The 12,978-nt window shown below is 43.0% G+C and overlaps 1 protein-coding gene across 5 annotated transcripts in view; it reads left to right on the top strand.

Annotated features, from left to right (window-relative positions):
- znf335 (zinc finger protein 335) overlaps window positions 1-12,978 on the top strand; it is a 58,405-nt gene that overhangs the window by 8,956 nt on the left and 36,471 nt on the right. For all 5 annotated transcript variants that reach the window (XM_052031185.1, XM_052031188.1, XM_052031187.1 and 2 more), the window contains exons 2-8: window positions 114-345; window positions 3,300-3,561; window positions 4,271-4,348; window positions 4,703-4,954; window positions 7,875-8,030; window positions 9,123-9,275; window positions 12,104-12,365. In XM_052031185.1, the coding sequence (XP_051887145.1) occupies window positions 136-345; window positions 3,300-3,561; window positions 4,271-4,348; window positions 4,703-4,954; window positions 7,875-8,030; window positions 9,123-9,275; window positions 12,104-12,365 (1,373 nt within the window). In that variant the 5' untranslated portion in view covers window positions 114-135. The remainder of the gene's footprint in view (window positions 1-113; window positions 346-3,299; window positions 3,562-4,270; window positions 4,349-4,702; window positions 4,955-7,874; window positions 8,031-9,122; window positions 9,276-12,103; window positions 12,366-12,978) is intronic.

Genomic DNA, 12,978 nt, shown 5'->3' with positions numbered 1-12,978 from the left:
CTTTGCTTCTAATGTGTTATTTGTTGCACAGGATGTGAATTCTGTGAATAACAGCAGCAATGTTACTTAATGCAACAGTCTGTTTCTCATTTGCGTTGCTCTTTTTATTGCAGGCTTTAGTAGAAAGGGGTCACGATGGAGCTGGAGGAGAACGCAGTGCAGAGCAGCAGTGATGCGGCTCCCTCGGGCCAGGAAGAACCCTCTGAGAGTGGTATGGTAGTGGAGACATCCGAGGCTGTATCTGCAGACAGCAGTGACACGGTGACCACTCTCAGCATGGGATCGGAAGCAGACAACAGCTCCGGCATCGATTCCGGTGTGGGCCAGAGCTCGGAGGAATCTATGGTATGGCGCCCTAATTGGAAACAGGAACACAGAAGCAATGAAACAGTCATAAGATTTTAAAAATGGACTTGTACCTTCTGCCCACCGTATTCCATGCGATCAGTTTGGGATATTGGGTATTTGGAGTATTGTGTGTAGTCTGGTCACCTAACTATGGGAAGGATATTAGTAAGATTGAAAGAGTGCAAAGGAGATTTACTAGAATGTTGCTGGGTCTTCAGGAGCTGAGTTACAGGGAAAGAATGAACAGGTTAGGACTTTATTCCTTGGAGCGTAGAAGAATGAGGGGAGATTTGATAGAGGTTTACAAAATTGAGGGGTAAAGACAGAGTTAATGCGAGCAGGCTCTTTCCACCTAGATTAGGAGAGATAAGTACGAGAGGACATGGCTTTAGCGTGAAAGGGGAAAGGTTTAGGGGGAACATTAGGGGGAACTTCTTCACTTGGAGAGTGGTGGGAGTGTGGAATGAGCTGCCATCTGACGGGTAAATGTGGGCTCAATCTTAAGTTTTAAGAATAAATTGGATAGATACATGGATGGGAGAGGTCCGGAGGGTTATGGACTGGGTGCAGGTCAATGGGACTAGCAGAATAAACCATAGAACCATACAGCACAAAACAGGCCCTTCGGCCCACCGTGTTGTGCCGTCCATCAGACCACCCTCACACTACCTAACCCCTTCCTCCCGCATATCCCTCTATCTCACGTTCCTCCATATGCCTATCCAACAAGCTCTTGAACCTGTTCAATGTATCTGCCTCCACCACCACCCCAGGCAGTGCATTCCATGCACCAACCACTCTTTGGGTGAAAAACCTCCCTCTGACATCTCCCCTGAACCTCCCACCCATAACCTTAAAGCCATGACCTCTCGTCTTGAGCATTGGTGCCCTGGGAAGGAGGCGCTGACTGTCTACTCTATCTATTCCTCTCAATATTTTATATACCTCTATCATGTCTCCTCTCATCCTCCTCCTTTCCAGTGAATAAAGCCCTAGCACCTTAAGCCTCTCCTCATATTCAATACCCTCCAATCCAGGCAGCATCCTGGTAAATCTCCTCTGCACCCTCTCCAATGCCTCCACATCCTTCCTATAATGAGGCGACCAGAACTGAACACAGTACTCTAAGTGTGGCCTAACTAGAGTTTTGTAAAGCTGCATCGTAACCTCGCGGCTCTTAAACTCAATCCCGCGATTTATGAAAGCCAACATCCCATTGGCCTTCTTAACTGCTCTTTCCACCTGTGAGGCAACTTTCAACAAACTGTGAATATGAACCCCCAGATCCCTCTGCTCCTCCACACTGCCAAGTACCTTGCCGTTTACCCTGTACTCTGCCCTGGAGTTTGTCCTTCCAAAGTGTACCACCTCACACTTCTCCGGATTGAACTCCATCTGCCACTTGTCAGCCCAGCTCTGCATCCTATCAATATCCCTCTGTAAGCTCCGACAGCCCTCCACACTATCCACAACACCGCCTATTTTAGTGTCATCCGCAAACTTACTAACCCAGCCCTCCACCCCCTCATCTAAGTCATCTATAAATATCACAAAAAGTAGAGGTCCCAGAACTGATCCCTGCGGGACACCACTAGTCACTGCCTTCCAATCCGAGGGCACTCCTTCCACCACAACCCTCTGCTTTCTACATGCAAGCCAATTCCTAATTGTTAAAGTCTCGGCACAGACTAGAAGGGCCCAATGGCCTGTTTTCTCTGTCGTAGTGTTCTATGGGATGGGAAAGGCCATTTGAACTTGTCAGAATTTTTCAGACGGTTTAATCAGTTATTTATTACATTTGTGTTAATTCCAGGGGTTCTTTTAATGTTGAATCCAATTAACCACCGTTCCTTTATGGTTTTCTGAAGTAGCTGCAAGCAAATGATTCAAAGTCACATGGACCTAATTCCCAGTATTAATTATTCATTTTAATTTTTAATTGAATTTAATAAAAGGAAATTCCAGGTCTGGGCAAAACATGTAGTATGTCATTTTATTCTCTAATTCATTCCATTAAGGAAAACTTTCTGATTTCAAACAATCATATAATGATATGGTAACTGATCTCATTTGTAAACTACCACTTCATAGCTATGATTTATGCTTGTTTTGCTGCTGTATGTAGTTATTATGTTCAGTTAACCTGCCTGGTTTTGTTGTACAACAGCTTGATTTTAAAGTAATGTTGTAATGTAATAAGTACACTTTAAAGCAGGCTCTTACAAGAAGCAGCCTTTAGGAAAAGTGACCAAAACCCTTAGTCAAAGGGAGGATGTTCCAGCCAGTGAATCTAAACACTTTTTGGGAGGGAGAGAAATTCCAGAGCTTGGCAGAGGATGAGAGGCTGGCTCAGAGCAGATTGGAATTATCAAGTCTTTCGTGTCATTATATCTCAAAATAAAAACGGGATAAGTTTTAGCAGCAGATGGATTGAGACAAAAACTAGTTATTTTTTTGTAGGTGACAATAATGGTCTGTAATAGATAAGTTGTGGGCTGTTTAGAGTTTCATGACTATCATCTGACTAGCTTGACCCAAGATGGTGGCCAGGAAGAGCAGGAGAATCAGTGGTATGAATGTTTGTAACAGGAGGTGAAGACGCTTCATCAAAGGCCAGGTGTTGGACAAAATGTCTGACTATAAATTGTATCGTTAACTAAAAATGCAAAATGTGTTGGAGCTGGTACACTTCTACAAGTGCAAGTTATCAATGTCTGCTACGAATTCTAAAATATAATTTGAGTTTTTTTAATGTGTTCTTGGAACAAAAAGGGTAGTTTGTTGGTGATGATGTGCACTGGGGTATTTCTGTGATGTAGCTAACTAAGGGAAGGCAGTCTGATCAGCTTTATAATGAAGAATGGTCCTGCTTAGAGCTCTGAACTATGCCTGATGTGATGAACCTATAAATGATCGATACAAATGTTCTTCCTTTTGCTGTGGTATTTCAGGAGGTAGTTCCCGAAACAAGTTCCAGCACAGATGTCATCACCATTGCTCACCTCCCGGACTCCTCCTCTATTGCTCAATCCACCATCGTATCCAGCGTCTCCACGGTTACACAATCCATCATGGTGTCTGAATCTGCCCAAGTACTGGTCCACTCCAGTGTTGCACCGGATGGAACCATGATTGTGTCTGATTCAACTGCTTCGACATCCTCTGATCTTGGGTCAGCTATCGATAAAATTATTGAACCCGAGGCCATGCAAAGTGAGTGGCTGAACAGGGCAGCTAAAGGGCATTCTGCTGGTGGTTACTTTTCCTGGAAATGTAAAGACTTATTCTAGCACAGTGGTTGAGATACTGGACCAGTCATCTAGAGATGCAACTTCAAATCCCGCTGGGGGGTTTACATTCAATTAATGTTATAAATCTGGATTTTTAAAAAAAAAACAATAGCAGCCATGATGCTATTTTATGATTTTGAAAAATCCAACTGGGTTGTTAATGTCCTTCGGGGAAGGAATCCTTGCCAAGCCCAGCATTCATGTGATACCAGACCCATCAATGTGGTGGACTTTCTCCTCCCTCTGCAGTTGGGGCAGCTAGGGTGGATAACAAGTGCTCACATGGCCAATGACATCTGTATAGCTTGAATGAATAAACTCTAATGAAATTTACACTGCAACAGGACCAATGTGTATTTAAAGCTTGTTAGTTGGTGTCGTAATTTGTTAAATGATTTCAATTAATAATAAAAATCATCCAACATATATTCTCCATTTAAATCTTGGAGAAGTGACAATGTTCTGAATTTGAAACCCTTTATCAGGGTTGTAAGATTACACCCAAGATGCAATTTACCTTGCTCTTTTGAGATGTGTATTTTAGCTTCTGGTTGTTCTATCAGATTTCTAAGGCATGTTCAGTTGATAAGCCATCTCTCTGTTGATCACGGTAATGATGTCTCCCCGCCCAGGTTGTATCGCTGTGACGAGTGCGGGCGATGAGGGAGCCGAAGCCACTCAGTATCTTGTATTGCCGGGTCCTGATGATGGTGAGATTGTAGCTCTGCTCTTTAACAATGAAGTTAGAGGTGTATGTTTACTTGCAAACATAATTTGTATTTTCTTTGGGTGGTATGGTTTTGAATTTTACTTAACCCAATGTTTGACTTGTTATTAGTTGCCCTTGTGTGTAGTAAATCTGCAGGCTTACAATTCATTAAATGGCACTTTGCTTTATGCACTGTTTTCTGTTTCGTATTGAAACTGCTGCTCACTGACCGTGGTGTATGGGGATGATTTGAAGGCTGCACTATTGGAATATGTGTAACTAGATCAGATACTGCATAAATATTGTTCACATAGAGCCCATTTACCCTTGACTTTGTTGTATTGTATTCCTCTAGGTGGTCCCATTGATTCTCAAATGTCTACCTCGGAGATGTCCAGCTCCAGGCTTTCCCACTTGTCAGGGGATGGGTTGGCAGAAGGACCTACATCCACCTGCACGGATCATCTTGAGCAGCATGACCTGTCCAACTTGGAGGACATGATGGAGGTGGTGGTGGTGCAGCAGTTCAAGTGCAAGATGTGCCCATACAAGAGCATTTCAAAGGACAACCTTATCAATCACATGAAAGATCGACATCTCAACATCGGTAAGTGTTAGTTCCGTGCTCAACCTGCACCTTCACATTCACTGGTTCTTGAATCTAGAAACATTTTAGCACAATTTTATGAATTTGTTTCTTCTCAACCTCTTCCCTAACCCACCCCAATTCCCTGTTCCATGATCTTTGCTTTCACGTACCAATACTAATTGGATAGGGTTGATTGGAAAGTGTGAGGAGGAACTTGCACTGATTTAGCCTTTTATCATATTATTGCTGATTTTAATTACAATTGTCAATTTCAGATCATGATCTCAGAGCATTTTGTGAAAGAGCTTCTGTTTCAGATATTAAGCCAGGATGGAGCTGCTACCTGGACTTAATTTTACATTGGCAAGGTGCTCCCACTTGCTGAAGGCTGATTGACATCCTTGCTGCCTTTGAGTGTCAATCCAGACTTTCAGACGGTACTGGGACACCAATCTGATTCCAGTTCACTGGCCTGCATTTCCTTGATTCTTTGTGAGGAAGATGTACCTCTCGCTTCACTGTGGCCATTTGTGGACTGTACTGTAGGATCAGGGAACCTTTTAAAAGGATGCCAAAGTTGTGAATAACCTGGTTCACCTGCAGGCAGTGGCCAGGAATGGAGGCAAGTGAATGGGTAGTGAACAATGCTTGATGTTTTCAGTTAGTCCACTATATCCTTGAAGAACATTTGTTCTCCTCTAGTTCTGGATATCTGAATAATGAAGGAATCAAGAAAGTATTGGTTTATTATTATCATTTGTACAGAGGTACAGTGGAAAAACTTGTCCTGCATACCGATCATACAGGTCAATTCATTACACAGTGCAGTTACATTGGGTTAGTACAGAGTGCATTGATGTAATACAGGTAAAAACAATAACAGTACAGAGCAAAGTGTCACAGCTACAGAGAGAGTGCAGTGCAATAAGGTGCAAGGTCACAACAAGGTAGATCATGAGGTCATAGTCCATCTCATTGTATAAGGGAACCATTCAATAGTCTTATCACAGTGGGGTAGAAGCTGTCCTTAAATCTGGTGGTACGTGCCCTCAGGCTCCTGTATCTTCTGCCTGATGGGGGAGAAGAGAGAATGACCTGGGTGGGTGGGCTCTTTGATTATGCCGGCTGCTTCACCAAGGCAGCGAGAGGTAAAGACAGAGTCCGTGGAGGGGAGGCTGGTTTCTGTGATGTGCTGGGCTGTGTAAAGCTGGCTGCACGTGGGACTTGACGTTTGCAGATGAGTAGCTAGTAAATGAGAGGGGATTTGTACAGATTCTTCAGTGACTCTGGAGGCAATAGTCCAAGAGTGGGGCTTGGATGGGCACATGAAGAATGGAAACAACTGGAAAATGGGCCAGAAAATGGCAGATGGGATTTAATGCAGACAAGTGAGGTGTTGCACTTTGGAAGGACACATCAGGGTAGGACATAGACTGTAAATGGTAGGACACTGAGGAGTGCGGAGGAACAAAGGGATCTGGGAGTTCAGATACATAATTCCCTGAAAGTGGTGCCGCAAGTAGACAGGGTTGTAAAAAAGGCTTTTGGCATCCTGGCATTTATAAAATCAAAGTATTGAGTATGGGAGTTGGGATGTTATGGTGAGGTTGTATAAGACATTGGTGAGGCCAAATTTGGAGTATTGTGTGCAGTTCTGGTCAACTAACTATAGGAAGGATGTCAGTAAGATTGAAAGAGTGCAGAGGAGATTTACTAGAATGTTGCTGGGTCTTCAGGAGTTGAGTTACAGGGAAAGACTGAACAGGTTAGGACTTTATTCCTTGGAGCGCAGAAGAATGAGGGGAGATTTGATAGAGGTTTACAAAATTGAGGGGTATAGACAGAGTTAATGTGAGTAGGCTCTTTCTACCTAGATTAGGAGAGAGAAGTACAAGAGGACATGGCTTTAGGGTGAAAGGGGAAAAGTTTAGGGGGAACTTCTTCACTCAGAGTGGTGGGAGTATGGAACGGGCTGCCATCTGATGTAAATGGAGGCACACTCTTGAGTTTTAAGAATAAATTGGATAGATACATGGACGGGAGAGGTCTGGAGGGTTATGGACTGGGTGCAGGTAAATGGGACTAGCGGAATACTGTTTTGGCACAGACTAGAAGGGCCGAATGGCCTGTTTTCTGTGCTGTAGTGTTCTATGAATGAGAGGAAAATGGAGGGATTTGGGATTTCTGCAGGTAGAAGGGGTTAGCTATGTTGGCACAACATTGTGGGTTGCAGGGCCTGTGCTGTGCTGTTCTGTTCTATGGAAGAGTGGAAAGAAGGCAGTGCAGTTAATTCTGTCTGCGCCAGGATAGACACGAATAGATCAAGGTGAGGCAGCCCCTCCCAGCTGGACAAGGGGAATGATCTTTAGGATCATTGAAACCTAATAGTTCAGTTCAGAAGGGATAATTCACTGGGGTCAGAACAAATACATCTGCATCATCATTAGTTGATTCTTTCTCTCCCCTTTCTCTGTATCGCACGTGCTGCCTGCCTGTCAGCATCTTCAGAGCAGGATGCTGTCGTGACCGAGTGCTGAACATGCGAGTGCAGATGTGGATCCTCCCACTCTGACACATTTTGGAGTATTGCTGAGATTGCCCTTGGCTCTACTAGAAATTAATCTGCACCTTCTGCAGTATGCTGGCTGTTTAATGGAATATTGTTGCAACAGGCAACAAATTTCTTGTCCCAAAAGAAAACTTTTTTCCCCTATTCTTTCAATGTTCATAAACTCTTTCTTTAACACCCTTTCAAGAGGAAAAAGGCCATTGTTAGACCTTCTCATTCTTGGGCCGACTTCTGACATCTCTGAATGCAGGTCTTTTAAGTGTTGAAAGTAGCTGTAAAGAATTGTATTGTGCAGAACAATAGTTGGTACTTTGTAAATTAAAGCTAAACACTGTATCTTGACTTCCATACTTTTTTCAAAATCTTTAGGAGGATTTCTGTGTAAGAAGAGAGGGAGAGGACGACCAAGGAAGCAGAACATGTCACCAAGACCAGAGGAAGTAAAATCTCAGGAGGACAAGGAGCAAGAGCAAGAAGATGAGGAAGATGATATTGTGGATGCTGGTGCGATTGATGACCGAGAAGGTAATGCACCCTGAGACAACTGCAGGCACAGACTTGTTCTTTAATTTCTCCTGACTCAAAAAAAAGGACGGGAAATGCAGCAAAAGTTGGCAGCTATTGTGGTTAAATGGAAACTGCCCAGGGAATAACAAAAAATATTGGCACCTGAGTATGTACTTGGTTCACTGGCATCCTGAAACTAGCAAACCAAACGTTTTCCATCTCCTTCCAGTAATGAGTACCTTTTTTCTCTCCAACCCTTGGTTGTAAAATCAGAGTTCATATGGCAGTCAATTTAGGAGACCAGTTTTACTCTTGGCTTTGTACAGCTTAGATGTACAGAATTTTTATAAAGAGCAATGTCCTTAAAATATATCCTGAATGGATGGAGAAATTTAACATTTGTACATCAAAATCAAATCTAAAATAAAAACTGGAAATACCGCAAGTGTGGCTTAACCTGAGTAAGAGCAGCAGTTAGCAGTTCAGGTTAAAGGCCCTGTGTCAGAACTGGGAAGGAGACAAAAGAAGTGTTTTAAACTGCAGGAAGGGTGGGGAACAGGGGGATGCCTCAGATTAAAACCAGGGTGACTTTGGGAATAAATTGTAAATAAGATTATCTGGTCGGTGAGTGAACAGGAGCAGTTAGAGAGTGAGAACCTAGACAAAAGAATGTAGGAGTTGCGAAATGCAGAATGGGAGACGTGCCCGGCAGGTCAAGCTGGACACGTACTCCACTCCCCCAGAGGGGAAGAAAAGAAAACACAGAATCTGAGCCAATGTCACAGATGAGTGACTGATGCAGGCAGAAAAATCAAGTGACCTGAAGTTGTAGAATTCACTACTGAGTCCAGAAAGCTGCAAAGTGCCTGGACAGAAGATGAGGTGATTTGACCTGAAATGTTAACTCTGTTTCTCTTCCCACACGTGCCCTGATCTGCCAAGTATTTCAGTATTTTCTGGTTTTTATTTAATACTTGCATAACCCATTATTTGTCAAGCAACAGTATCATTCTATGGATTTCACTAACAACTTGCTGATTTGCTCCTTCAATTAGATAAATTGCTTCCTCCTGAGTAGGTTTTCATTCTGGAAAATGTCTCTTCTGTTAGCTGACAGCGATTATAACCCAGCGGAAGACGAGACGCGCGGAAGACAGCCAAATTACAACCGCAACGTCACCACTTCAACCAGTGACCGGCCTCGCAGGCGTCCGGGGAGGCCGCGCAAGGTTTTGCAAACAGAAGCAGTGTCTGGGATTGATGGTAAAATATGTTCCTCCAACCTCATGACTTTACTTGTGGAGTAAAATCTGGAAATGCACGTGGTGTCCTACAGCAGATGCGTATTTGCTTTTAAGAGCACTAACTGCACTAATTCTTCCACAGTATTCTTATTTCCAAGGATAGAAGCCAGTTCTTTGTTTCCTAAAAAAATTTTTTTTTTATTACAGATGTTGCATAGTTTAATTTGAGATGATCAAGGATACAACCATGAATGGATTGTGACATGGGGATGGAGTAGCAACTCTCATTCAAGCCAATGATGCTTAAGTGGAATACTGTACCGTGATCAGTCTTGGAGGCATGACTGACAATTCAAGAGATTCTTGGTGTCCTGGGTGGAATGAAACCCCGTTTCCACTTGAATTATTCTTGACTTGATTAGCTATCGAATGGTACAACCAGACCATTCTGGCTTGTCACGGATGCCTCTGAGACTGTGACCATTGTACAGTATTCCATTTACTAGGCATTGCCTTGGATGGGATCTCTACCTCCTTTATCACAATTCATCCATGGTTCTAATCTTGATTTGTATCAGCAGAAAGTCCTTCATTGCCTTTGCTCCCATGTTTGCCATATGACCTGGTGTTCCAACTTCCTATTCCTTGCTGCATGCCCTCAGTTGATTTGATATAGGATGCAAGCATTGGGTACTTCCACATAAGATTTCAGTTTGCTTCATTGCGATCCATGTCTCCGCGAATACAACTGTTTAACCATTCACTGCAATGAACGTAAGAAATCAAATTGTTCCAGAACGCTTCACAAGAGTGTAAACAAACAGAAGAAGTAAATGAGATGTTGATCCAGGTGACAAAAAGCTTGGTTTTGGCTAGAGGAATTAAGAAATGTTTTTGAGTGAAGGGCTTCAAGGCCAAAGGTTTGGAAAAGATTGCACATCTTGGGCAGCTGTGTCTGTAACTGCTGATGGTGGTGTCCGAGTTCTCTCGGAGCATTAGGGCTGAAGGTTTGGAATGGGTGGAGACAAAAAAGGTATTAATGTGAACAGGGTTAAGGCAAGTTTGGAATTAGGCAGGAAGATGTTGAAGTTACTGGCAGATGGATGAAGGGAAATTTAAGGAGAATCTAGAAATATGGACGAGGGCACCAGCAGGTGGGCTGAGCCGAGGCAGAGCGACGAGAGGGGAGGAGTTGGGGAGTGGAGACTTGCCCCAGCATCAAATGGTGCCATGACTGCAAACAGTGTTTCCAACTTGTCCGAGACTGGATGTCTCTGCGGGATGGACACAGTCAAGCGGTATGGTGGTGAGGTAGGTTTGAGTGTCAAGAGCAAATGTAGAATCTGGTGTGATCTTTGGATCATGTCTCAGTGACCGGAGGTGCAAGGGTGGAATTATGTGAGGAGTGTCCCACTCGGCTCCACACGATGGGGAATGGTTGACCATGTTAAAACCAAGCAAAAGGTGGAGAAGGAAAAAATGGCTCAAGTCAAAAAGGGTCTGGTTTGTGACTGACTAATGAGGCCTACTTCATAGCTGTAGTAGGAATAGAAAGCAGAGCTGAGGGTCACACAAAGTTGGAAAAGATGGACAATAGATATGGGAAGTAACAGTTCATCCAATGATTTTGGTGAAGAAGCTGTTGGAGAGGCGATGTCAGCTGGCAAGGGCATCAAGTCCTGTCAAACCAGAAATCTGGCAATTCAACATTGATAAATTCAAAGCCACACTGATTAACTTGTAAACTTAACATACAAGTCCGCTCATCTGCACCATTTCACAATCCTATTTTTTGGTCTGAAGTCTTTATTCGTCTGGCCCTGAAGTGAGCTTTAGTCTTCATGTATAATCCACAAAGATCACTGTTATCCATCTCTGTTCCTAACACGCCTCCATTTCCATTCATTCTTCTCTTTTGAAACCCTCATTTGCAGCTTTTGAATTTCTCAAATGAAACAAGGTACAACTTGTATTTTTGTGGCACCTTTGACAAATACAAGATGCTTTCAAGTCGGTGAAATATTTTTTTTAATGTGCCTTCTCTGTTGGAATATAGCAAAATATGGTAGCCTATTTAGAAGCAGCAAGGCCCTACAAACAACATTGAAACAGTTGACCAATTAAACTGTTTCTGTGGTGTTGGTTTGGTGAAAATTGGCTTTGTATATTGTTGGGATGAAATCGATCCATGAGGAAACGATTAGTATGTTAAATCTTTGATCAGAAAATGTAAGGTTTAGAAATTTTTGCTTGTGTGCAATCCTTCTTGCAGCAGTCTTGAGATTTTGAAATTTGGAGCTTTACAGCACAGCTGAATCTGTATAACTTGTGTGCTTAAGTATTTGGAGTGGAGTTTTGACATGGATGCAATTGCTATCATGAAGCCTTGGTTCACACTGGTTTAATGCTATTCATGTTGGCCTTCTGAATTCCTTGCACAATCTCCAACTTGTACAGTACTCTGCAACGTTCTAAACCTGCAATGTTCCAGTTGTCCATTCTGTCCTCCTTTTGCCAGCTTATTGACCTCCATTGGCCTGCTAAACCTTGATTTACAAAATTCTCTTCCCAAAATCCTCTCCCGTTTGGGTGTCTCTGGTAATACATCAGAATCTTTTCTGACTCACATCTGAACAATGTTTTCATTGCCTCCGATGCACTGTTAGTGACAGTCTGCAACTGCCCCTTCTATCCTGAAAGTTCCTTCAAAAATCCTTCCATCTTGTGTCATCTCTTCCTACCCTATTTAAAAAGTCACCTCAAAATCAACATCTTAGACTATCAGTCTCAAATCCTGGCTCCACTGAATAACTGAATTCCACTCCACTTGTCTTTTTCATTGAACAGGAGCAGAGGTTGAGGCTCTAGTTACTTCTCAGTCCAACCCAATGGATCTCCAGACCTCTGAAGCAGCCAGTTCGACTGCCCAGGAGAATGGGGATGTATCGGCAGCCAGTGAGGTGGCAGAGTCTGGGATTAGCCAGTCCGATTCTGAGAACAAAGATCCATCATCGAACACCAGTGAGCCGTCTTACAAACATTTGAGAAGGCGAGGTCGCCCACCCAAAAGGTTCGGCAGGAGGAAATACAGAGGGTACCTGGGCCGCAGGTAAACCATTTGATGCTTGAAATTGTTGATCCAGAGTTAAGAGGCCTGAAAATGCAAGCATTCCCACACCCAAGCTCCATCCTGCCGATATAACCAGGATATACTGAAATTCTCCAAATGGAAAGTTTGAAGTATAGAACATCACTCTAACTATCATGGTATTTGCAGTTTAGTTCAATATCCATCAGGCTGTGAATCTGAATGCAGTTGGGTTAGGGAACCTGAAGTCCAATTGCTCCAAAACGTCTAATTGCTAAACCAGCTGAAATGTTTAGGAAATTGGGAGTTTGCATCATGCCAGGTCATTTATCCCTGAAAATTATCTGCCAGATCCAACCTATCTGATTCGTATTGAGGATCTGTGTCCAACTTAAAAATATTTTAATAAATGTCTGTTCAACAAGATCAAAGATGGCTGGTAGTTACTCCAGCTGGTGACTTTTGGGCATCATTTGACATCTCTCCCTTTTGGGAGTAGGTCAGTCTTTGAGAAGCCACCAAGATGAGTAAAGCTACTTAGGTATGCGTTTGCACTAATCCTAGGATTTTTTAATATCTTTACCATTGATGGTGATGCAAATAATGTTATTTTTGAATGATTAGTGAAACAGAT

Source organism: Pristis pectinata, chromosome 16 (genome assembly GCF_009764475.1).
Source record: "Pristis pectinata isolate sPriPec2 chromosome 16, sPriPec2.1.pri, whole genome shotgun sequence".
NCBI lineage: Eukaryota > Metazoa > Chordata > Chondrichthyes > Rhinopristiformes > Pristidae > Pristis > Pristis pectinata.
Note: the sequence above shows the minus strand (reverse complement) of the source record. Positions and strands in the feature narration are given on the sequence as shown.